This window comes from Protopterus annectens, chromosome 7.part0 (assembly GCF_019279795.1).
Source record: "Protopterus annectens isolate FY-2018-M chromosome 7.part0, PAN1.0, whole genome shotgun sequence".
NCBI classification, from domain to species: Eukaryota; Metazoa; Chordata; order Ceratodontiformes; family Protopteridae; genus Protopterus; species Protopterus annectens.
In genome coordinates this window covers 1556608204-1556635343 of record NC_056739.1, presented here as the reverse complement: position 1 = coordinate 1556635343, position 27140 = coordinate 1556608204, and the positions used below count along the sequence as shown (strand labels likewise).

The window sequence follows — 27140 nt, the reverse complement described above, 5'->3', positions numbered from 1 at the left end:
TTTACCTCACCATTTGTGGACACTACAGGATTCAACGTCATGTCCACCGTGTACTTTGTAGGTAATAATGGTAAAAAATTCCCCAGTTTTCTTTTAGTAATTATCTCCTGTAGTATATCGTCAAACAGTTGTACCGGGTACTCCCTATTACTGAACATGTTTTTTAAGAAGTCACATTCCTTCTGAAATAAGACTTCAGTACTACAGATCCTGGACGCACGAATTAGTTGTCCCTTAATGATTGCTTTCTTTTGTTTGTATGGGTGACAACTCTTAAAGTGCAATAGGGAATTACAGTAGGTGGGTTTTCTGTAAATACTAGAAAAGTATTCACCCTTTGTTACATCTTTACTTAGTTTGATATCTAAATAGTCAATTTCTTCATCAGAGAAGTGGGATGTAAACTTTAAAAAGGATGTAGTCTCATTGATAGCACCCACAAACTCCTCTGCTTCTTTCTGGTCACCCTTAAACAAAATGAAAATATCATCCAGGTACCTGATGTAGAATTTTATTTTATCTTTCCTAAACTGGCAATTAAAGATGTTTTCTTTCTCCCAGTGGGCCATAAACAAGTTGCTTCTGTAGGAAGTATTTACCATTAAATGCAAAATAGTTAGATGATAAAATTATGTCCAATAACTGACTAACTACATTTATTTCTTTTATATCTGCTTGCAAGTCTTTTAACATTAGGGAAATCCATTCAGTTGCCTCAGAGTGGGGAATAGATGTATATAAATCGATAACATCTATTGTTAGGAAGTTAACCGTTTCATCAAAGTCAATGTTACTGATCTTATCCAAAAACATCCAGGAGTCCTTACAAATGTACGGTACTTCCTTCAGATATTTTGAAAGGGTGATGTCCACTAGTTGGGCACAGGGGTAAGTAAATGAAAGTCTGCTATCTATCAGGGCCCGAAAAGGTGGTTTCTTGGCATCTTTGTGGATTTTAGGGATCCCAAAAATTACAGGGGTTTTAGGCATTTGGATGTCTATATAGTTGTAAGTGTCAAGATCGATATCTCCTTGTAAAAAAAAGGTCCCTAAAATAACCTCTATTTCTTCTGTAAGATGTATTTACTTCATTCAATGATGATGGATTATATGCTGGCCCTTCAAGTATGGTTTCCATAATGCTATCGTATTTACATACATCAAAGATAGCCAAACCACCTCCTTTATCTGGTTTTATAGCCCTAACTTGTGCTTTACTTAACCTATCCAGTTCCGTAAGTTGGTCCTTTGTGGCATTTTTACTGAAATTGAAACCGTTATTTTTATTAGAATCAAGGTGCCTCATATCCAATTCACACACTTTTTCAAAAAGAAGTAAGCCTGTGTGTAAAGGTGGATTATAAGTACTCGCAAGCCTTAACCCTGTCCTACCATTGGTTCCTTGATTGTCAAACAACAGTTTCAAATTTAACTTCCTAACAAAAGTCTTAAGGTCAATAATGGTTCTTACCAAATCACAACCAGAAGAGGGGACAAAGTTGTTACCATACGCTAATAGCTCTACTAAATTGGGACTAATCTGAAATGAGGAGAAATTATAGATTTTAAAATCTCCCTTCTGATTGAGCAAGACAGTTAAGTCATCAATGTCATTAGGACTATTAACAGGTGATGAGATCAGTTCTTGTTGTTCCAGTTCCTTTTCTGGTACTGGCGACCTGTCCTTTGTCCTAAAAAACAGTCATTGTCAACTTCTCCATGTCTTTCCCTGTTGTCATTCTTGCTCCTAGTGTTATAAAATCTCCTTCCATTACTTCTTTCAACTGTCCCTTTAGACGCATCATTAGTAAACTGTCCTTCTGGGTGCTGTTCACTTCTTTCAGATGAAGGGATGTCACTGCCATCCCCATCTCTTACATTGTTATGGTCAGTGTCACTGGTGTGGGGGAACTCTTTAAGTTTAGGATAGGCAGAGTTATTTGTATAACTCAATCTGTCACGAGAAAGTTTTTTATTTTTAGTCACTTTAAATTTCTCTATCACCCCATCGATACTGGAGAAAATTCTGGAATAGTCAAATTTATATTTTTCAAATTCCAGATTTTTCTTAAGTTCCATATCGAGTGAATTCACATCATCAAGTAGCCTGGTTATCTCCATGTTATAATATTTGACTATTAGTTCTAGTAGTTGTAACCCTTGATTGTCAAAGAGGAGCGTTAGTTCTTTTAAAAAATCATTATTAGTAAACAAGGCCGTAGGGCAGAAATTAGACCGTAAACCTTTCGGTATCAGTCTTTCTTTGATGCACTGGTTAAAATAAGCTACTTCCAATTGCAGTTTTTTTAGTTTTAATAGCTTAATGTCAAAGTCCTTTAGTAAATTGTTGATCGAAATACCACTTACTGAAGTCAATCCAGACCTGGACCCTGGAGTGTCGGTGTGGTTTCCAAAAACAAAGTTATCGGTATTATGAATCCACAGGCCCAAATTTGGGACGCCCGTGATGCCAGGAGGCATTGGCAATGATCCCGCGAGTCCTGCAGCCATACCCTGGTTTTGTGAGCCAACACTGGCCCAAGAAGTAGATTGTCCATCCATCCTGCGGTATAGAAAAACTAGAAATACCGGTGTTGGACGGATTAACGTCATTCCTCCTGCACGCCTCCTCGGCAGGGTTGAGCCTTCCTGTGGTGTTCAAACCACCCAAAGTGGTCCCGTACGCTTTCGGTGCAGTATCAAATCTTTGATAAAGGGATTCCAGTCTGTCGGACATCTTATCCATTCTTGATGTAAAAGCCCTTATAAGGGCTGTTAAATCAGCTTGTTCATTGTTAGAATTAGGAATCCCAGTATTAAACATGGTAGGGCTAGCTGGAATAGGTGAACCGCTAACGGACATGTTATGAAATAGCAGAAAACACACAGACTTTTGAAAACACAAGTCAGCAAGCTCCTGCAGGCAAAAGGTGATCTTTCCTTAACAGATACTCAGTAACGTACTTCCACCAATAAAAAGCAGACGGTACCACCAGTCCTTAGAAAAAACCTTAACGCCAAGTTTATGATGGAAGATGAGACAGCAACCGATGCAGGACCCAAGACTTTGATAATCAGACTGACTGAGGGCTACTGCAAGGAGATAACCCAAATGTGATGACTGCAACAGTGAATACACTCGAACATCTACATTTATGGTGAGTGTACATAACTGTACTTTTTTTTAGTTGGAGTTGCCTCTCTGTAATCATACATGCTGTTTCCATCATATTATCAAGTTTTGGGCAATCCCAAAAAATACGGCACCTGTCACCCCCTACTAGGTCAGTACAGTCTAGCAGTGGCTAGAGAGTACATCAAACATCCTGTTTAACCTAGACAGAGTATAAAAGTGCCTGTAGAAGCATTTCCATCCAAAAATTCTTAATCATCTGGTTTTCATTGCATATCTCAAAGCTTTGCAGGTGTCCTCATACTTCTTCCAAGTGTATGTTTCACCAATAATTATTTTCCACATGGCCTTCAATGCAGTTCCCTGTTTTTTTAATTATTGTATAGTGTTGTATAAGCCAGAATTATTATGCTTCTGATAAAAGCACCTTCTGTTCTAGTCTCTCTCAAAAATTGAGCGAACTCCGGTATAGCTTCTCATACTTGTGCAACCTCAGTAAAGGTATATTGAAGTTCGGGGGATGTGTCCTCCCCCCACTTGGAGGGTGCAAGGGGAGGCTTAGCTTCCCTGCAAAAAAAAAAAAGATTTATTCAGAGTTTCATCAAAAATGCTTTTGCTATCAGAGGTAAAATACATTGATCTTTCAACATGATTCCTGTTGTCATTGAGCTGCTCACAACTGGTTGTTCTAAAAATCTTGGTTAATTTTCCTTCCTAATCCATAACACCCCCTCCCGACCTGCATTTTTGTTCCCATTCCACTTTCTACACTGATATGAAAGTGCTCAAGCCACCAGGGTTTCATTTTTAGCAGCTAAATAAAATATCTTAGCTTCCTGAAGATAAATTGTTCCAAAAAAAAAAAACCCTGAGGCTATTGACCTCCATTTGATCAACTACCTCGGTGATCTCTTTCTGAGTCCGTTTCCTCATGAATGCAGATGTCTTTCCATTTTGGTGACTAGGCCACTGTTTCAAGTAGAGCTATCACAACTGAGTCTCCTCAACATAGCCTTTCAAATGGGGCATAACTAAGCCCTAATCTTCCCAAGGGAGAATCAAACTTTCCCAATTTACCTTTGATTTCTTTCCTTTCCATATGAATATTTTTAGCTCTGTATTCCACAGACTTTGGCTTGGGGTATAGAAGTAAGATCACCCTGCATTGAGAATTACTGGCACAATAAACATCTTTATCACCTGAATCTTTGAATCCAGATTCAGTAAACTTGGTTGTCTAATTTTCTTTAAAATCTTTTGCTTACTGTCATCCTACATCTCTCTAGCTGCTTACTCCGTGTTCTCCCCTTATCCATGGCACAAATATTTTATTCTAGTATGGCCCAGAGGAATGGAAATTGCTGAATCAAATGTCAAGAAGGGGTATAGTTCATTGCTATTACTTTTATATTTTCTAAATTTACTTTGTAACCCAGGAAACTGGTGAAATTACTTAAAACCTTAAAAGGAATTTCAGCATCAACCTCTGATCTCTGCAAGTATAAAATAGTGTAGTAATTTCTTTTTGATAGCCACTGTCATTAACATTTATAAGGGCTTAATACATTTGGGCATTTCACATCTTATTTTCTTACAGCCATTTGCTCCCAAACATTGCTTTCAAAGTACTCTGTAGGGAACTTTTAAAATCTGCAAACTCACTTTCCCCCCAAACAGGTCCCCAATTACCATTCTCTTGCCCATCACACCATCAGTATTTGCTTTCCACCTGAGGAAAAATTGTCTGAAGTCTGCTTGGGGTATAAAAATACCTATGCAAATACTTAATCATAGAACATCTGGACTTTACTGCATACTTGGGAGGCATAGAGATGTCCTGCCATTGTTCCTTTGTATTTTGCCTTTCCATTCTTTGTTCTCAGTCTTTTTTAACCTCTTCTGACTCATAGTTACTGTTATCATGCAATATTTTATATGCCCTTCTAATTATCCATTTTTTTAAAGAGCAGCTTCTGTTCTAGACTCAACTAAAAAGTCTAGCTGAGCTGGACTTTCACTTAGCACTGTCCTGCCCCTTTCTCTTTTCCTATCCTTCATTGTCAATTAGTACAAAGTTCTATTAATTGGGTATTTAAAATAGAAACTGTGTACAGATATGAAAGGCAGTTTAGTAGGTGACTCAGACAAGGAGCCAAAGAGTTAGTAGCAACATAATAAATCTCTGATGAGCACTTATTGCCTGATCAATTTTTTAAGCCTTACATTTGATTGCCCAGTTGAGAACACCCAAGCCCAGGGGTCGCATGGGATAATACATTTTTTGTGTTAAAAAAAAATTACCCAGTGTATGTGGCCTACACGATTAGATATAGCTGATATATACTACAGTTTCAATTGATCTGTAAGAAAACCCTTACATGGACTGCTTCTTCAGTGCATGGATTTGAATTAAGGAATGTGTGGTCTAAAATATACCCTTCTAGCCTGTTGTATTATGTAGTTGCATGCATGGGCAAAAGACTTGTGCTCCTGACCACAGTGTGTAGACCAATTTCAGAATTGTGCTAAGCTGGAAATATCAGAAAAATGAAATCCCAACACTTGTCTCATGTTACGGCCATCATGCAGATGCATCTGCTAAAGTGAATACTTTTGTTTAGTGTTTGCTATCTGGTTACAATCTGTTCAGATGCTTATAAGTCATATGTAGTGTAGTAGAATAGGTGCAATAAATTACAAATACATATAGGAGAACCTTGATGTGGTTTCTACTGTACATTGCATTTTGAACTTAAGTGTTTCTCACAGATTCTTAAAACAATAATATGTTTCATATACTGTTCATAGTCACCAACCAAGGTATCTTACAAAGTAATTTCAGACTTCGTTTAGGACCTTTTTCTATTGTGATACATAGTGTTTGCTTAATGCCTGTAAATTTGTAACAGTGGGTTACTTTATCAGTGACCTGATCTGATATCTTGTACCTGTGGGATTTGGGTAAACATCTACAAGTGTTTGTTACATGTGTGTTACCTTATGTGGTTGTATTCACTCTTTTCAAAATATGTCTGTCTTTATTTTACCAATGTGAAATGAATTAAAGTATGCAACCTGTGCATGGACAGAGTAATGCGTGAACACTTTGTGGCCCCGACACTTGCAGCGGCTGGAGGGGCCACAAAAGTTCCTCACCAAAAGGATAAAGGGTCTCAAAAATCTGTCCTATGCTGTCCGACTGAAAGAACTCCAGCTCTATTCAGTCGCTTACCGCTTGCTCAGAGGTGACCTTTGCCTAACATACAAGGCCATGTCAAACCCAGATTTGATGAATATGCTTCACCTCAAAAAATCTAGATCCATCAGAGCCACAAGGGCGGGAGACTTAAACCTCGACACGGCTATTAATAGGACGTGCTGGAGGGATAGATTCATCACCCAAAGACTCCCTATGCTGTGGAACAAAATCCCGGTACATGTGAGGCAGAGCACCTCGCTGGCCTTGTTCAAGAGAAATCTTGACCAATGGATGGGAGATCGCAGATATACCCCAGGGATTACCTCAGTGTCACTGCTCGACAGAGGCACAGCAAAATAATGGGTATAGTTCCCCATACTAAAGGGATGGCGTAAGCCACAAAACAATGGGCTAGGCTTGTAAATGCCCTCGGGCAGATAGCCTAGTATGAACCTATGAACCTATGAACAATCTGCATTGTCAATGAGAACACAGTTGTTTAGGTTGTAGCCTGTATCCCTTCTGTTCTCCTGCAGAACTGCATTTAATCTGTGGATACACCATTTGACTTAAAGGATCAGTATTTTCTTGAAATTGCTTTCACATAGTTTTGCTTAGGAAATGTTTCATAAATTGAATCTGAGCAGTAGTTAATTGTTAAATGTGTGACATACATGGAATATGTAACAGTACTTGTCCTCTTGCAGTTTGGCACAAAATGTAATTGTACTAGTTGAGTATTGCTGATTTTTTCCTCTGAATCTCATGAGTATCCTATGTATGTGGGTATACATGTGAATTAAATGAATATTGCAAATCATGAATGCATGCTCTGCTTTAACTAAAACAGGCTAAAAGCAGCTAAATACATTAAAAATCCATTTATTATTAACAACTTACTCTTAACTTAGTCTCATAAAAACTTTGTAAACTTTAAGCTGAAATCTATTTTTTTATACATAGCACATTTAAATAATTCGGTTCAAAGTGTGAAAAATAGACAAATAGATCAACAGTTAGTTTAATCATACAGATGTCCTTCCATATCACTGTTGCAATGTTCTTCACAGAAGGAATTTCCTGTTAGAGATAGCCCAACATCTGACCAGTATACCAAAGCCTTTAGGTCTTATAGGCACTGTACATCGCATGTATGCTCCCTGTGTAGGACATAGGGCAGTAAAGGTGACTTATGGATGCAAATACTTAGAACGTCTTTTCTGCCAGTCTGAACGCTGTTATCGAATGTTGATCTGAACACCCTTCTCTCTGCTGACTTCCAAGCAGTCTCCAGATAAGTGCCGCATTGGGATTTCTTCTCTATTTTTTTTCCAATTTTGTTTACTTTTTTTGATGACATGAACACAAGCAAAGTGTCAGTTGGATTCCCCATAAAGTCCGTCATGACCAATGTCTTTTTTTTTCTAGGTGCTTCTCATGACCATACACAGTGCTCTGTCTGTCAAGCGTTTGTCCCTAAGACCCTCTTTAGTCACTTATCTTTTCTCTCCATATACCTTGAGAAACCAATGTCTTAAGCTGTTGCTTAGGGGTGCTATGGTGGAATCCTACCATCCTAAGAGACAGAAGAAGACCTAAAAGTCTAGGCCTGATCCTGCTGCCTAGCTTCCACTGGACATCTGTGTAGAAGCTAGGGAAAGGCCTGTAGATCATTCGGTGGCTACATCAGATTCCTCTGCCATGACCCCATTGGAGGCTGGCATGGATCTGAGTTTTTGCACATCCTTCGAGGCTTTTCAAATGTCTACACAAGGCATTGAGAGGGAACCACTGCTGATTATTTCTGAGGGCTAAGGGAGATTCTTCTAATCTTAGTCCAGGAAGAGATTCGTACTACCATGATTGAATCCTGCCAAGGGACTGAGCTACAGTGTGTCATTAGGGCAGAAGTCCCACTTAGGAAAAAGCAAAAGATGAAGCATTATTACCCCTATTGCTAAAGATCCCCAACATGAATAGCAGGATTTTACACAAAGCTTGTTCAATGCCTTGATGGCTTTGAAGCCTCCTCAGGGGTTTTCAGTCGCTGCTTCCCCCAATCTTCCACTCCTGTTAAGAGGATGAAGGACTTAGATTCTGGGGAGGAATCCCTAGCTTACTCCTCTCAAATTCCCTCTCCTTTAGGCTACGGTTCAGAGGAAGAGGATTCTTTGAGCCTGGATTCTCCATTGGAAGAATTATCCTTTCAGGATACTATTGCTTGTATGATGGAGTACTTTAAATAAGTTGGATTGTTTCCAGATCTCTGAGATCCGAAAGTGGTACTATGAGCTTTTAAAAATGGAGTTACTTAAGCTGTCTTTAGTTCCTCCTGTTTTTGGCAACTGCAACTCTTTTGAACACATTTTCTGCTGCCTCTGTAGCTCCTGACTGCCAGCCCCCTGGTCCCTAAGAAACCTGATAGGTTCTACAAGGAGCCTGAGGACTTGAAGTGCTCTTCTTCTGATTCTTCTGTGGTTTTAATCTCGACTGATAAGCTTTATAAACTTTTGCCCTCCTCTAAGCCTCTTCCTTCAGATAAAGATAGTACAGCTACAGAAAGGTTGGGTAAAAAAGTACATATTGCTGCCACTTATTGTCATTTTGGGCTGTTAATTACCAAGTACATCTATGCTATCCTTCCTCAGGTAGCTAAAGTTGTGCCTGGCCTTTCTTATTCTGAAGTGAAAACTGTAACTCTTTCTCTGCTTAAGTCCACTTCTTTTGTGACAGCTACAGCTGATGTGTTCAAGTTCCTCCAAGATAAGGATAAGGCCATGTAGGAGCTCAAGCATAGTTTTTGTCTCATCTGTACCCAAATTTCAGAAGTATTACCATTCTAAATCCACCTTTATCCATCGGCAAACTAGTCAGCATCCCAACGGTAGGAAGGAGTCTAGGCGTATTGCACCTGCTAAGTCCACTGAGACCCCTGCATCACAGAAGCCTTCCCTTCAGGACAAGCTTACCTTTATTTGACATTTTGCCTCCACTTCCTCTTGACCAGGTCTCTTTGCCTCTCCACCTTTCTCTGTCTCTTCCAAATTGGTAACAGATCACCTCAGACTCTTGGGTGCTGTCTGTCATTTGTCAGGGGTATTTCATGCTATGGAAATCCCTTCTATCCTTTCCAGGAATTCCTCAACCTCTTCCAGACAAACTGTTTTTTTTCCCCAAGGTTTTGCAGTCCCTTTTTGATCAGGGCACCATTCACCATGCTCCATACACCCAACTGGGAAGGGGGTTTTACTTCAGGATGTTTTTTGCTCTATGGAAGGAGGAGACTTGGAGACCAATTCTGGACTTGTCTCTGCTCACCACTTTTTCAGTTCATTGCTTTGCCCTTTCTACTGCTCCAGTGGTATTCACCAAATGCCTAATCCCTGTCATTTGCTTTGGCAAGCTTTGAGGGATGCAGATATTCCCTTATCTGGACAACCTGCTTATTCAGACTCCTTCTACCAGCAGTGTTCTGCAAAATCTCCATTTTACCACTTTTTTTTTTTTTTTTTTTTTTTTTACAAAGTCTGGAGTTCACCACCAGTCTCAAGAAGATGGTTCTTATGCTGTCCGAAGATCATATTTTTCTTAGTTGCAGGATTCAGGCCATTCTCATTTTGACCGATCTTCCTGCTCCCAAAGTTTTGTCTCTGTCATCCTTATTCCAGTGTGCTCTTCCTCTGTCCTTTCATGGCCAGGGAAGTTCTCAGGGTTCTAGGTTTTATGGTTGCCACCATTTCCATGCTTCTCACTAGGCCTCATATGAGGAGTTCCCTGTTCCTTTGCTTCCTTGTTTCAAACTTGAGCTACAGTGGTGGAATCATCATTTCTCTTTCAGTCTGGATCTACCATTTCAGGCTACAGTTCCTTCTCAGGAGCTGTTAACAGATACCTCACATCTAGGGTGAGATGCTTCTTGTGACCTTCAGTCTAGGGTGTTTGGTCTCCTCATCAGAGGTCTGACCATATCAACATAAAAGAGGTGAGTGCTCTGTTTCTGGCTCAGCAAGCTTTTCATTCCCTTTTCCTTCCCGGCCTCCTCAAAGTCTTCACAGACAGTACCTCTGTGATGTGATACATCAACAAGCAGGGTGGTACGAGGTCTTATCTCCTTTTGTAGATTAGCTCTTCAGGGAATCTAGCTGTCAGGTATCAAGAGACTCTTCAGGCAGTTTACATTCCTTCAGAGCACAGTCTAGTGGCAGACTCTGAGCAGGTTGAGAACATAAGCTGATGAATGGATGCTTCATAGAAATGTGTTCTGGATATGGTCCATTGGTGGGGTGTTCTTCTGGTAGATCTTTTTGCATCCCCTCTGAACAGACAACTGCCTATATTCTGTTTGAGAGGAACAAGTCCTTGGACTTGGTAGGTGGGCACCCTGTCTTTTCTTTGGAAGGGAATGTTTTTGTGTGTCTTTCCTCCCCTTCCTCTGCTGCCATGAGTTCTGCACAAGATCAGGCAGGACTCTTCCAAAATCATGTTGGTGACTCCCTTTTGACCCAGACAGCACTGGTTCCCCTTTTCTTTTTCACCTGACTAGGGGCAATCACCACAATCACCGTGTGGATCTTCTCGCACAAGACAACTGAGCTGTTATCCATCCTCACCATTCCATTTTTCATATGATGCTGTGGATAATAGGGTTTTGATCCCTTTTAGGCATCTCTTTTCTGAGGACATGCTTCAGGGTCTGCAGTAGGCCAGGAAACCCAGTACCAGAAAATCATACATGTCTAAATGGAAAACATTTTCTGTTTGCCCCTCTCTCCATCAGGATCCCTTCTCAATGAGGGTTCCTCTGGTTCTCTCTTATTTGTGTGATCTGCTCCATACTGGCTTGGCATATTCTTCAGTTAAAGCTCACCTGCCAGCAGTCTCTGTTTGTCTGTCCTTGACTCCTCCCTTTGGCCTCTCAATTTGAAGTCAAACAATTTCTTAAAGGCATCCTTCATATCAGGCCCCTGAGAAAACATTTTCTTCCTCTTTGGGACCTCAGTTTTGTACCTGAAAAATTGACACAGGCTCCTTTAGGAACCAGCTAGTTCAGCTTCCTTGCAACTTTGTACTTGGAATTCTGTTCTGCGGTTGGCTCTTACTTCTGCCAAGAGTGTCTGAATTTTAGGCTGTTAAAGCCATTCCTCTTTTTCTTCTTTTTTTTTTTTAATCTGTCAGAGACAGGGTATCTTTTTGTACTAATTCTTCTTTTATGCCCAAGGTGGTTAATTAGTTGTTCCTTAGTCTATTCAACTCCCTTCCTTTTTTTCCTTCTATGCAGTCTACCACTGAGAAGGTTCTCCTCACCTTGGATCTCCACAGACAGCTGAGATATTATTTGGATAAAACAAAGGTTATTCATAAATCTGAGCAACTTTTTATTTCTTTTCATCATAGGAATTTGGGTTCAGCTGTTCAGCAGACCATCTCCGTGTGGATTTCTAAAGGCATTTCCTTTTGTTATTCTTTTCATGGTGAATGTCCTTCATCTGTAATGGCACATTCTGCTAGAATGGTTGCTTCTTATACTGCCTTTTTTAAGGGTGTGGATACCATCTCCATCCTTGAGGCTGCTACTTTGACTTCTGTTCATACTTTTATTAAGCATTCTAAACTGGATGCTATTTCCAGAGCCAGGGCAGTTCTGCATGGGTTTGTAGAGGTCTCTTCTTTGCCTTGTTCATCTCAGTCTTCCTCTTAGCTCTTATACTCCCCTTTCAGTGAATAATACTGCAACAGTGATATGGAAGGACATAGTAAGTTGTGTAAAATGTTACCATAATAGTAGATATTCTCTTCACTGTTGCAGTATTCAGTCCTTCCCTCCTTATTCACACTGTTATAGCTCTTACCCCTATGTTTTGTTTTCCTCCTGGCTAAGGGGCTGTTGCTTCTTTTCCTTTCTGACTTTTTCCTTCTGGATGTGCATGTTCCCCTTGGGGTGTTTTGTTCCTCCTGGGTCAATTCACTTCAGAATATTTGCAAACGTACATTACCTTTATCTCCTGCTTCCTACATGGGGAGCATATGTGTGATGTACAGTGCCTATAAGATCTAAAGGCTTTGGTATACTGGCTTGGACGTTGGGCTTTCCTTGTCAGATCCTTTCTCTGAAGAATACTGCAACAGTGAAGAGAAGGACATCTACTGTTATGCTAAGATTTTATACAACTGTACTTTCCAGTCATGAGTACAGTTAATAATACTGACATAAACCTATGACTAGTCAGAGTTTACAACTGTAGCACATTCATAATGAAAATCATAGCTGATGTCTCGAAAGTTTTTTAGCAATGAAAGTGTTGACTGTAGAAGTCTGTAAATAGCAGATGGCTTTTCTTCAAAAAAATTTTGGTTTTAGTTGTAGTGTTCATTCAGAATCTTCTAACAAAAGTAACTGTGTAGGCCTTAAGGTACATGTGTTTTGTTGAAGTACCATACCTTGTTATATCTAGCCATGTTTTCTGATGTTTGTGCTTTTCATAGTATATTGAAAGCCATTGATCACAGAGGAGACTACTACTTCCTCTTGAGCTATGTAATTTGTTCTGCTGTTCAGAATTATAAATAACACGTTATGCATAGAACCTTCAGTGGAAAGTAAAATACTGCAATACATTTATTAATATAACTGTTTTTCAGGTGGAGATTAAAAAGTCAGTCAAGGCTTACGTGAGAGTTTTGGACAGTGCCAAGAAATCATTTCTCACAAAATATTTTCCTGTCATGAACCTGAAATTGAAAGCAGCTTCTCAGATTGTTGTATTAGAGTAAGTTCTTTAAAGCTAAGTGAATTATTTTAATGATGTTGCATTCGGTACTGCTTCAAATTGACTGTTTTCAAGTAGTGAACTGGGAAGTGGAATAAAGTGAAATGTATAGATTTGCTGTTGTATTTAGATAAGTGTGAATAGGTTTTCTTCAGGAATTTTCCGGAATAGGTAGTTAGGATGACATCCTGATGAACAAATTACATGTTATATTGAGTAAAAATGAGAGGGAGCTACAGATGCCCCCCTTCCCTGTATTATAGTTGTCCTTGTTCCTTAATAACTTGTATAGGACATTACATGCCCTAGTTTTTCTTATCTAAACTGAAATTGTCTCCTCCATTGTTCTTTTGTAGTGTTTCCAGAGGCTACTTCAGTGGAATCATGACAACTTGTCTTGTTTTGAGCAGTCATCATACTTCACAAGCTTTAGACGAATCCTTTAATATCACAGAGTACACTTGAAATGAGACACACGCACACACTCACTCAGATTTATTATGTGGGGTCACTTTCTGGATGGCTATCACATACAGGGGTGGTGCAGAATTGATGTGAATTGCACTTCCTGCTGATGTCCTTCATTATCACTATTGCAGTATTTTTCACAAATAAGAAAACCTGGTATGGGCAGCTTATGTCCACCCAGCATGCCAAAGCCTTAGCTACTTCCAGGCACCGTAAATCAAACGTATGTCATGTATCAAAAGTGTAGGGTACATAAGTTACATTCGAGTACCATATCCTCAGAACAAAGAGAAAAGTTTTAAGAAATGCCAGAAATGTGGCCATAAGATTCCACCCCAAAATGCCAATGTATCTGGAGTGCTTTGGGGAGGCGGAGCAAATCTTAGCAGATGTAAAATCTGCAATGTTTTTGGGCTTTGTGACCTTTCTGACAGAATAAGTTGATTGTCAAGGGGTTGTTACCTCCGAATGCAGAGGCTGTGACAAGCCTGGGAAATCACTGGGTAACGATAAGCATTCTGAAAAGGACAAGCATGTTGAAAAACTCATATCAAAGGAAGGTGAGCCAAGTTAACACAGGGCTGAAGATTTAGAGCAGTGTTCTGCTCCTAAGGTTCGAGAGCTGAATCTGCTTTGATTTAAGACACCAACTCATTCTCCTCCTTAACGTTCCATGTCTGAAACTACTGTTAAACCGTCCCCTAAGAGAATACTGTGCAGAATGCTGGAGAGGGAGGTATCACAGCTGTTACAGTAGTTTAAGCTGTATGAGTAGATTACCACAGTTTAGTTAGATTAGGAGGAGGAAGGATGAGGGTCCAGGAGGCCCTGGAGAATGGCTCTAGCAAATTCTGTCGTAGTCCTGGAAGAAGAATCCACTGGCTAACTGGTACAGAGGCGGCATGAATGCAAATGCATGAGCTTGTCACTGTTCTTTCATAGTGATACTGTTTACTACAGTTGCTCCTAGTTGGAATAATACAATTAAACTTTAACTTAAATTAAAATAGCTGAAATCTTGACACTATTTTATGCACCTCTGGTTATTTTGGTTCCACAAAGATTGCCAGAAATCCTGAATTAAAATCAGTAGATTAAAGCAGGTACAATTAAAATCAGAATAGAAGCAGTTGTTTCATAATATTGCTGTGTATTGCGAAATCTTCATGATATCTTCTAAAGTACTGATGTGCTATAACTCTTTTGTTGAAATTGTTCTGTTGTCTAGTGTGGTGATATTACTGGGTGTAAAGATCATAGGTTTATAGTATGTTACTAGGCTATTGACACGAGTCTTTACAAGCTTAGCTGTAAAATCCCAATATAATACTAGATGAGAGATATCGTCTATGCCCAAGGCTTTTCTATCAAGGATTCCCTATGTCCAGGAGAGAAACAGGGCCAATCCCAACCAGAAATTTACAGTTTCCCATCCAGTTATTCAGGTTGCGGTTAAACAGGGTCATGGAGGTGCTCTGCTTGAGATGGATTGAAAGCCTATTTCAGAGGAGTGGCAACCTCTAAGAGATGTATCTGTCTCTCCAGCAGGTCCTGTTTGTCACAGGCTAGATTGAGGTCCCCGAACGGGTGACTCTAGTTCCATTTGATTTGTGGATCTGCAGCATTTTCATTAGATTTGGGTCAGAGATAGCTCTGTAAGCCAGACACAAGTCGTGTCTAAGTAGTCTATACGCTACTGAGTACAGTGACAGAGATTTCAGTCTGTCCACATAAGAAGTGCTAAAGACCCTGAATTTTCTTAGTTAGAAATATTTGAGGTGTCTCAAGCTGTTGCAGGTGTCTGGTATGGCACATACCAAAGGGAGCATTTATATTCAGCAATAGGCCTGATGGGTAGAAGGGAGTTATAACCTGTTTTGCTCTTGAGGTCATGCCTTTGCTAATCAGGTGAGCAACATAGAATACCTTCCTCACCACAGTAGACACATGGTGGCCGAAGTTGAGGTCACAGTCAACTTGTGTTCCCAGGTCTCTCACTACAGAATTGGTACTTAGGGTATTATTGTTTATTTTATAATCAGCAGGGGCATTGTTTTACCGAAGGGAAGGGAATGGTGATGCATTTTTAGCATTTAGTTTAGGACAATAGCTTTGGCAGCAATCACTGGTCTGTGCAAGCCCTTTTGAAGAACGATGACATCGCTAGGGGATTGATTCAGTGATAGCACCTAATCTGCAGTCATCTGCAAATTTGGTTCGCCACAGCCCCTGCATTTTGGCCTGGACTTCAGAGAAGTATATGTCAAACAAGAGGGGGCCCAGCACTGATCCTTGTGGGACCACACTCATGACAGGTCTACTATTAGAGGTGAAGTCTCCCACTTTGCCTGAGTGTTGTTGATCTGTGAGCCAGTTTGCAACCCACCTGACAACATAGGAGTTAATATTCTACTGGGTTAGTTTGTCAATGATGCCCGAATATGGGATTGTGTCGAAGGCCTTGGCCAAGTCTAGATAGACTTTGTGCCCAACTTTGCCTTTGTCTTTGGATCTGGTCACATTCTTGAAGTCCACCAGGTTTAGCAGGCACAACCTACCCTTGACAAAACCAAACTGGGACGGATCTAGGTTTTGGAGGTCACCTACATCGTTATTTATAAGATCCATGATGATTCATTCCATTGCCTTCTAGGTGAGGCTGGTTAAACCTATGGGCCTATAGTTACCCGGGTCTGTTGTAGAGCCATCCTTGTGAAGGGGGATAATAGTCACTGTTTTACATTCAGTGGGGACAGAGTCAGTACTCAGGCTGTGGTTGAATAAGGTGCCTAGTGGAGTAACTAGCTCTTGTTTAAGAACATTAAGAACACAGCCTGAAATGTCATCTGGTCCCATGGAGGCTGTGTTCTTAGTCTTGGAGAGAGAATATTGATGCCTTGCTCTTTGGAGATGCAGGGATTAAGGGATGTTGAAGACCTGGTTTGTGGTATGCTTGGGGGAGATTGGGGGTGAAATTTTCACCAAACCTGTCTGCTAGCAGGTTTGCAATTTCTGCAGGGTCAGTGTGTGCGATACCATCCACAATTAGTTCTCCACACATCTGAGTCCTATCTTTTAGGTTGCGGACATAGCTGAAGAAGGTCTTATGGTTATCCTTGGCTATGGTTGCTAAATTTTTCTCATAGTTGCTCTTTGAGGATTTTACAAGTTGTTTTATTTGCTTGTTTAGGCTGAGGAGGGTGCTCTTCCAGTTCTGGGTTTTAACTTTTGTATTTTTTAGGCAACAGCTTCTTTCACTTTTGTATAATCTACTAATGCTAGATATCCACTGGGATGGTTTGTTTTTTCTTGAGGATTTTGCTTTAATCCTATCAGGTACGGTTGTGTCTATACAGCCGTCAATGCTATCTGTGGAAACTGGAGCTTGGAAGTCTATTATACCATCCCTTATGAGGGTATTGTTAGCTTTGGTGAAGATTTTTAGCCTGAATTCTGCTTTGGGGAGTTCTGGTGTTATTGCTACTTAAAAATTACTGATAATATGGTTGGATTTAACCAGTGCAAGCCCTACACTTGAGGCATTGCATTGATCACTCATATTAGTGAGGAACAGGTCTAGAATATTAGAGCCCCTTGTGGGCTGGTGCACTGTTTGTTCCAGGGCATTTGAGTTAACAAAGTTCAGGAACTTTTGTGCGAGTGAGTTTGGGCTCGTATATGATTCTCAGTTAATGGAGGAATAGTTGAAATCACCTATGACTAGGGTGTTAGGTTTTACTTTGATTGTCTCCAGTAGGACTAAATAAGTTGTGTGGGATTTTAGGTTCATGGAAGGGGACCTGTAACTGATGATGACATGGAGGGGGTCTTACCCAGTGTAATTTGAACCTGGAGTAACTCCATAGAGTTATCTTGTCTAACCAGTCTAGAGACGTAATTATCTTTAATGAAGATAAATACTGCACCTTCTTTGGTTCTCACACCTTCAGTTTATGGTCTGAAAGTGTGGAAGGCATTGTAGCCTTGCAAAGCTGGGGTACTGCACAGATGTCAACATCTTCCAAGGAGAGGAGTGCTTCCAGAGAGTGCAGTTTCTGATTTAAACTCCTAGCATTTAGCAGCATGACCCTTAGGTTCTTTGTGTTTGACATTTTCACATTGAAAATTTTATTTTTGTGACCTTGCCTAAAAAGGCATTATGGGGGAGGCAAGTGCCTTAGCCAGCAACCAAAAGCCAAGAGGTGCTAGGTGAAGTTCATCTCTGGCAAAGCAGCGTGGTCTATCCACTGTGTTATCCCAGGCTAACAGGAACTGGATCCCCTTAGAATGACACCAGAAACTAAGCCAATTATTGAAGTCAATCATTTTTTGTTTATATTGTAGTATCATCCTAGGTGGGGGTAAAATGCTGCTCAAAGTTGAGACATACCCGTCTGGGACATATATTCAGAGAGCTCAATCATGTCTCTCTTCATATAGTCCAGAGAGGTATGTCTCAAGTCTTTCACACAAACATGAACTATGACAGAGTCATAATGGTACTTGTTGAGAGACTTGAGTGTAAGTGTGATCTGCCGAATCCTTGCACCAGACAGACAGCTGACTATAACCTTCTCCTTGTTTAACCTGGTGAGTGGGGCATCTGTATGTTTCACTATACAGTCACCTATAACTAAAGCATTTGGAATAGATGTGCATTGCCTTAAGGGCGTATTTGGTGAGACACTGGTGCAATTGTTTTTATGTGTATTGGGTGCTGTGGGTGTAGTGTTAGATGTAACATGTTTTGTATTTTGGAGGTCTCTGGTGTTTAGGTAGTTTTCTGGAGAGTACCTATGCATATTAAGGGTGATGTGTTGGGTGCATATTATGAGTAGAAGTCGTAGTATGTGAGCTGACAACCTGTTGTTGCTGTTCTGGGTGCAAAATAGCAGTGATTCCAGATTCTTAGCATAGGAGCATCTCTCGCAAATTGTACTTAAGTGATTTTGGAATAAGTGTATATGAGTGCATATGAGGCAGTTACTGTACTGCCTCAAAAAACATGTCAATCAAGCTAGCAGGAGAAACAGAGGGAAATTGACAGCCCAAAATGCAAGATTTTAAACTGGTATCCACAAATGAGAAAACAATTGTAGTATTTGGTAGGGGGCTGTTTTAGGGGGACTAACCAATGGGGTGTACAGGAGGAGGTTTATAAAAAGGGGATCTATAGGGTCTGATGTTGATAGGTAAGAGGTAAAATCAGTTCTGGTGGTTCACTGAACAGCTGAGAAATGTTTGAACTGCTCTGCTAGATATCAGCTGCTTCTAAGGGAAAATATGTTTACTGGCTCTTTTGCGTCTATAATCTCCAAGAGTTGCCCTCTTTGCACAGCAGTGCGTGATGGTGCGCTAAATGCAAAAGAATAGCAAAGTAGCTAATACAAAGAAACCAATAAAAAAGCTCAAACTGAGCCCTGAACCAGTAAACTTCAATTAGATAGTCCTACTGTACATGCCTAGTATGAGGTTACCCGGGGTGGGTCTCCAAAAGAAGATGTCCTGATTTTTAGTGCTCAGTCCTTAAAACAGAACTGTATTTCACAGGTCTAAATTCAGTCTATACTAGGGCCAGCAAAAGTGCAATGGAATAACAGAATTAAAGCAGAACACTTTTTTTTCTTAAATTAAATAGGCAGCAGAGTAAAAAAGCAGCACCGTTTTTTCTTAAATTAAATATAGCAACAGAATAAAACAGCAGAACAAATCCTTTCTTAAATAAGTAAAAGCAACAGTTGGTATGAAATACAGTCAAGTGCAACAAATGCAATAGGAAATTGAAACTTTTCCATTCGTAGTTGTCACGGATGGTTTGGCATGATCAGAGGTGCAGAGGCTGTTTGCCTAACTCTCTGGAGCCTTTCTAAGACCCACATGTTCTTTTCCAGTCATTATATATATATATATATGTATATATATATATATATATATAATATAATATACACACACACAACACACACATATATTTATATTTACATTACATTCCCATATCCTTCACCGAAAGTTTGAAATCTCAAAAGGTTTCCATGCCAAAACCCAGGACTGAACAGGGACCTTTACGTCTTCAGTCTAACGCTCTACCATCTGAGCTATTTCAGTTCAGTATGTCATATGCTGTATTTAATTAATCCAGTTATTTGTCACAGCTTCTGTTACCCAGCAATGGCAATGAACAGGACAAATTTGCATAGACATGTACTGCATATCATGAAGTGAACTATCTGTAATCTGGCAGGACAGATACTCCCCTCCCTGCACACCTGTACAGGCCTACAGCACAATTACACACTTTACTGCCTTGTCTCCTAGGTCCGAAACACCTTTGCACACAATGGAAATGTATGTTGGTTACAAAAATGGCAAATATCAGCTTCATAATACGTTGCAGTACTGCTAAATGTTAGTATTGGTCAAAAGAGATTTACTGTTCTTCAGTTCACTTGGGGCTGGGATAATTCTTAAAGTTAGTATTTTTAGAGGAAACATGCTGCAGCATCAGAGATCAAGATCCAGGCAACAAAACTTCATTGCTAGGGAAAACCATATGATAATGGATGCATTATGGCATATAGAAAACATCTTTTTGGAAAAGGGAATCAAAGACAGACTGAGTGACCTAAGATCAGGAATCATTTACTGCCATAAATGCAATAGGTAGAATGAGTCATATCTTGGCACAGTGCATAAAGAGAGCTAATGATATGGTGTCCTGTGCTTTAAGTAAGGCAAGTTAGAGTTTAACACCTAATGCGGAATATTTGCTATCACTACAAGGAGATGACTGTGATGCAGATGATGATGATAATGAGTTCATTCAGGATGATGTGGTTTCCATCAGTGTGGTAAGCCTTCATCATTTACACCGAAGTGATACAGAAGGTCAGTGTAGCCTTGTAGTATGCTGTATTACGGGCATGTATTCTACTGAATGGCTGTGTATACAGATGAAATGTTTCATCATCACATATTTCATCATTATCAGCAGTAGCACTACAGGAATGTATAGCACACTGGAGTTGATGCTCATAAGAACAATCTATAGTACAGTTTTTGAATTTTGAAACTAGATAGGTTACTCAAGTACTTGTTTACTGGAGAAGAACCAGAACCAGTGGCATGCTGTGGTGCACATTAACAGCAGAATGGGTGTCTGTGATGATGCTGTTACATTCAAATTGCTTTCATAGTCATGACACAGCTTCAGGATGGAGGCACAGAGTTTCAAAGTGTGTTAGCAGTGCCCCACATCCATCCCTATTCACCTAGGTTGATAACTCCATAATCAGTGTAGCAGATTCTCACATAGTGCATCAGGTGTAATTGCCATTACCAGGAGGGGGGAATCGCAGCATAGCTCAACTCCTCATTCTTGTGGGTATGTTAAACCTGTCGAGTAATGTACAATAATGTCAGAGGTTCCATTACCCCATGTAAAGCCTGCAATCAGGACTGCTGGGTGAAGGCATCAATTATATCTGACACCAGAGACATGCAAAGCCTTGTCTGCATAGCAGCAGATGTGTCCTGAAATAGTTTAGGCACAGGCTACTGCCAATGAGAGGTAGAGATGGTTAGAGTGATGTAGGTGAGAAAATTCACCAGTACATGGGAATGGTTAAGACCTGGAAAACTGCCATCATGATCTTCATGTGACTGTGTGAGCATTGGCTCTCAGTGAATGTCACTGCTGAAGTGATGCCCCAACCCCATGTGCAAAAAATGGGAAAAAGAGGTTGCTGGATGAATGGATCCTCATGCAGAGTATGACTATGACTAAATACATGGCTTCAACCAAACAAAACGAAAAAATGAACTGCAGACCTGCTGGCAAAAAAAACAAGTAAACCAAAAGCCAAAAATTTAGCGCTTTCATCCACTGTTTAATACGTGAACTTCCTTAGAAACATTTTCAAATGATTTCCAGTTCCTTAAATAACTTACTAAACAGGAAATGACATCATAACCATCAAACTGAAAAAATAACAACTGCAATTTTCACCATCAAACTGAAAAAATAACAACTGTAATTTTCTGTGTGTGTGTGTGTGTCTGTGTGTGGGGTCTGTGTGTGTGTGTGTGTGTGTGTGTGTGTGTGTGTGTGGGGTCTCATGTTTGCGTGTGCGTGTATGGGTCTGTGTGTGTGATGTGTGTGTGTGTGTGTTTGGGGGGGCACATGTTTATATGTCCATTTGTGTGTGTGTGGGTGTGTGTGTGTGTGTGTGTGTGTGTGTGTGTGTGTGTGTGTATGTGTGGTGGGCAAAGGACGCATGTGATTGTTGTGTCTATGTGGGAGAGGTCTTTGGATATGCATTTCATATGCACAAGTTGATTATTATGCCTTCCACACAGCATGAATTTATACTGCACTTCTATGACTGTATTTTTGCATTTATGCATATGTATGTGTATATATGTGTATATACATTCATTTGTGTATATATTTAAATATTTTTATTTTGTTATTATGACAATACTTCATTTTTGTAGAAAATTACAGTTGTTATTTTTTCAGTTTGATGGTCATGATGTCATTTCCTGTTTAGTAAGTTATTTAAGGAACTGGAAATCATTTGAAAATGTTTCTGAGGAAGTTCACGTATTAAACAGTGGATGAAAGCGCTAAATTTTTGGCTTTTGGTTTACTTGTTTTTTTTGCCAGCAGGTCTGCAATTCATAAATACATGGCTTCATTGTCGGCCTCTACTGCTCACTGAAGACTTGACAGACACACATATGCCGACAGTGCTGGACCTGGCCTATTGTGAATAACGCATGTCCCAATAAAATTCTTCAGTCATGGATGCGGACTCACCCATGGGGAAGGCAGTTAGGTGTCATCAGATTTCCACATCACATGGTAGGACCTCTTAAGTTGTATTCCATGTTCCACAGTGTTGTTCAGTCAATGTCAAGAGTTTCCTCTGCATCTAGTAATCCTCACCATTGTAACAATTTAGTGTTAAGCTGATATACAAGCATTTGCTCATAATGTATGGGACCATGCCCAACGCTGTCATTATGAACTTATTGCGTATGACACAACTCAAATTTGCTACAGAGTTACAATTTTGTAGACTGTATTGCATACCTAAACCAGCAACAACCCCATGAAACATGATTTAGCTGCACCCCTAAGAATACTGTTCAATTTCGGCTTCCATGCAGGTTTTTTTACCAAGCAAATGGAGAAGACCTGCAGTCATTCCCCTGCATATAAAGTAGGATCTTCCATAGACCCAGACAATTATAGACTCATAAGTCTGGCCAGTGTCACATATACAAAGCCATGGAAAGAGTCTCATGCAGCTAATCAGTCAGGACATCGATAACCCACAAACACTGGACCCATCTCAGTTTGGATTCGTCAAGGGCAGGTCATGCTTACTCATCCTCAAATGGATTTTTTTTTAAAAGGTCACCAAAGCAATGGAGGAAGGCAAACGGTACACAACACATACCTTGACCTTGCCAAAGCTTTTGTTACATTTCCTCACTGGGCATAATAGAAAAGCTAAACTGGAAATAAACCTCTATGTCACCCGCTGGATTGCCAACTGGCTCACAGATAGGACACAGATAATCAAAATAGGTGACATTGCCTTCACAAAAAAACAGTCACCAGTGGAATCTTTCAGGGTTCTGAGCAGGGACCTCTCCTGTTTGTCATTTACTGTTCTGATTTAAAAGCCAAAACTAAAGAACTCTGGCTAAGTTTGCAGATGACTGCAAATTAGGAGCAGTCACTGTAACCTAAAATTACTTGGCCATCCTGCAGGATGGTTTGTTCCAAATAAATAACTGGTAAGAAAATCATGGACTAAAACTGAATGCCAAAAATGCATTAATGTACCTTTTGGGAAGTCACCTGCCCCAGGGAACTACCACATTGACAGTATGCACCCAAGAGTTGACCCAGTTTGGGAACTTATGTGGGCAGTGACCTAACTTTTGAATGTGTGTTCAGTGTTGTAAGAAAGTCTTTCTATATTGCATAACATATAAACAAAGGGACTGTGTCCATACCTAGGGTTGTCATTGTCCCTCTTTACTCAGCTCTCATTAGGCAATCATTGACTATAATACCCCATTGTCATGTATCTGTCCAAACGCATGTAATAACTGGAACACCCTCAGAGATAAAAGGATACAAGGCCTAAACATATCCTACATTTACAGACTCAAAGCCCTGTCACTGTACTCTGCATCCAATAGACGGCAGCAAGGTGACCTGTGTCTGGCATGCAAGGCATTTTCCAACACATTACTGATGGATTTACTGAACATCAGCAAGTCAAATGGCATTGGAAATGCTCTCTCTAGGGATCTAAACCTCTTCTGCAACATCAGCAGAACATTTTGGAGGGACAGGTATCTCTCGCAGAGGATACTGCTGCTCTGGAACAGATTTTCTGTCATCATAAAACAAAGTTCATCGCTGTCCATATTTAAGCGCAGTTTAGTTGTATGGATGGGAAACAGAAAATTTTCCCCAGGACTGCCCCTTGTACTACTAATGGACAGAGGCAACTCCTAAATGCTTTATCCCATGCATGGGTCCCCTCAAATTATCTATGATATAATCCCAGTTATTCGCATTGGAGTAATATATAATTATCGACCATGGGATGGATAAGGCCAATCTATAACCTAATGGGATAGGTCATTTCGAGCACAAAAATGGAAAGTGGCTAGGCTTAAAATGGCCTGCAAGGGCAGCTAGCATAGTACTTACCTGTGAACTTATGAAGCTGCAGAAGGAGGTAGTAAAAACACAAACTACCTATGTAAGTTATGACATTTGAGTTTACCTGCTTGCTGAAACGAAGCCAAAAGAAAAAGTAAGAATGTTGATACCTGTTATATAAGGGGAAAAAGTCTTGACTACAGTAGTAGTGAGCTTTGAATTACCAGCTGGAACTAACTTAATTACTACAATTTTGCAATTCTTCAGCATGTATTAACAGAGAAAGGTAACTGACTGTATACAGAGCTTCAAATCCCTGGCCATTTTCTAAATCTCCCACCCCCTGCTGGTATAACTAGCACTTACGACACTAAACACTGTGAAACTGATGATGATTCTGACAATATGAACTATACATTTGTGACTGGTGCTTGCAAAAATGTTTGGTATGTACAGTGCAAGTTGGCTGTGCATTTCTTAGCGTTCTGCAGGTGACAGTGCATGCACCAATTATTATCTTTGTATCTCTTCACTATCATGGTCCATAGTTGTGAATTAGATAGCACCACATCTCCTTTGCTGCTGTGTACATTGTACAAACCTTCTTCTGTGAGCCGATAACCGTCCCTGCTGTTACTGGATCAAAAGATAGAGCTGCAGTACCACCCAAACTGACACAAAATCATATTACGCAGACTGTAAAGAGCAGCAAAAAATTATTAGGGTCATAATAATGCACTAACCTCCACCTGGCTAATTCAGGAAGTAGAAACAGGCTTTCAGCAGACCAGACACTCACTCAGTGACTAACCTTGTCTGGGACAGGGTTGTGGCAAAGTGCTGCAGTGCAGCTCCTGTGGATTATGGACTGATATCCGTAATACTGCTTTTCTATCACATCTGTAAACATATGCATCTCTTTGTAGTAACTGTGTATGTATAGTAATATCTAATTTTTGTGCATATTTGACATTTCACCTGTAGATCCTAAACTGCACATACAATTTTAATGTACATTCATATCTAATTCACAATGAAAGATGCCACAGTGTATTAATATATGTATGTAAAGTGGATATCCCCTGTATTTTGTAATTGTAAAAACTGTAGTTTTTTCCTCCTTGTACAGTATTACTTCATGTATGTATTTTGTTATGCTCTTTGTACTTAATCTGTAATAACTGTGGAGATTTTCTCCCCGGGCCGCCAGTGAAAATAGGACCAATCCAAGTCAGAGTTTCCTGGTCAACAAAGGTAGGTAGATAGGTACTTAAGTATGTAGGTGTAGATAGAGAGATAGATATCAGAAAAGTTTCAAGTGAGTAACCTGTGTCATCTAGAAAACATAACAGTGAATAAACCACATGAATATGAGGTGGCTACTGAATGAAACAGATTAACATTTAGAGGAATAGTTATTTGAAGCAAATTACTTGGGCCACACTTACCTACTAGGTGTCCATATAGTATCCTACTTTGTAGGAAGTATCAGTAAAGTGAACGTGTGTGTTATATTTGGGAATCAAGGTACTGCCAGGATAATATGCAGATACATTGATGATACAGCCACGTGCATCACACACTATGTAGCAGCTGATGGAATGGTAATACAACGTATTATGGTACCTCTCCCTTTTGATGGCACTGGGAAGTAGATAACGCTTATCTAAAAGGTCTGTGTTTGTATTGAGGAACCACTTCAGTATCCTTGAGTTAGAAGCTTTTGAGATCTCTGTATCCTCAGTCTTGTCTTTGAAAAGTCCCTGTGAGTAATATTGTGAGGGCTAGTCACACTTTGGAATTCACAAGAATAGGAAGACCACACATTCTCTCAGTTCATTTTGTAGGCCATACAAGTTCAGCAAATCCATTGTAATCTCCCTGTCTACTCTGAACCTGTCAAGCAGCTGTTAGTCATCAAAGTTATAACAGGTAACCCTTTGTCTGTATTTCCTCTTCCAAGGCTACCAAGTGCTGCTTCTTGCACTGGGTTGGAGTATGACATAAATAAACATCTCAAAGAGGGTTACAGTAATGTTAGCGGCAATACAGAGCATCTTTATTATTTATTTATTTATTTACTGTTTGGTAACTGGGTAGGTGGACTAGTCCATAGAGTGTTAGGTTTACATAGTCGCAAAATGTTAGATAATTCATATACACAGCTTCACAGCATGCAAGTGCTGCCTGAAAGAGAACTCATTACAAGTAAACAAGGCTCACTTAGTTGGCTCCTAGCAGAATAGTGGTCATCCAAAAATTAACTTTTTGCAAAAAGTAATGATGAATAACTTTAATTCGCAAATAAATTAAAAGGTCAGGTCAAACACTTTTGTCCTTGGTGATATGGGGTTTCATCAGAACAATTAGACATAGTTTCAACAGACTATAAATACAATTCAATAATACTTATTAAACAATCGTGATCCTCATTAAATATTTAAAAATTTAAAAGTCATATCGTAAAAACGAAATCACCCTTGTTTAAATAACATTTGTTTAAAAAATGACCCTTATTGTTTACTGTGAATTTTTTTTGGCTACCTTTTACCATCTTACAGCTGTCTTGGTTCACTGGAGAAGTTTGCTGGTGGTTATGTTACTGTTCTGAGTTCCACAGAAAAAGAAACCGAAGACTAACCATATTTCCCTTTTTATGGATCATAGCGTGAATGACAAGATTTCACTCAGGGTTAGTTTAATGCTTTAATGGCCTTGAAGCCTCCTCAGTGAGTGCCTGCCCCTGCTGTGTCCCGTGGTCTTCCACTCCTGCCAAGAGGCCTGGGGAATTGGAATCATCGGATGACAATTTGGATTCTAAAGAAGAATCTCTGGCTTACTCTTCCCAGATCTCCCCCGGATTATGTTTCAGAGGAAGAGGATTCC

At 39.9% G+C, this 27140-nt stretch overlaps 1 protein-coding gene across 3 annotated transcripts in view; it reads left to right on the top strand.

Moving 5' to 3' along the window:
- NUP210 (nucleoporin 210) overlaps positions 1 to 27140 on the top strand; it is a 2490054-nt gene that overhangs the window by 1436032 nt on the left and 1026882 nt on the right. For all 3 annotated transcript variants that reach the window (XM_044078102.1, XM_044078101.1, XR_006365597.1), the window contains one exon: positions 12972 to 13099. In XM_044078102.1, the coding sequence (XP_043934037.1) occupies positions 12972 to 13099 (128 nt within the window). The remainder of the gene's footprint in view (positions 1 to 12971; positions 13100 to 27140) is intronic.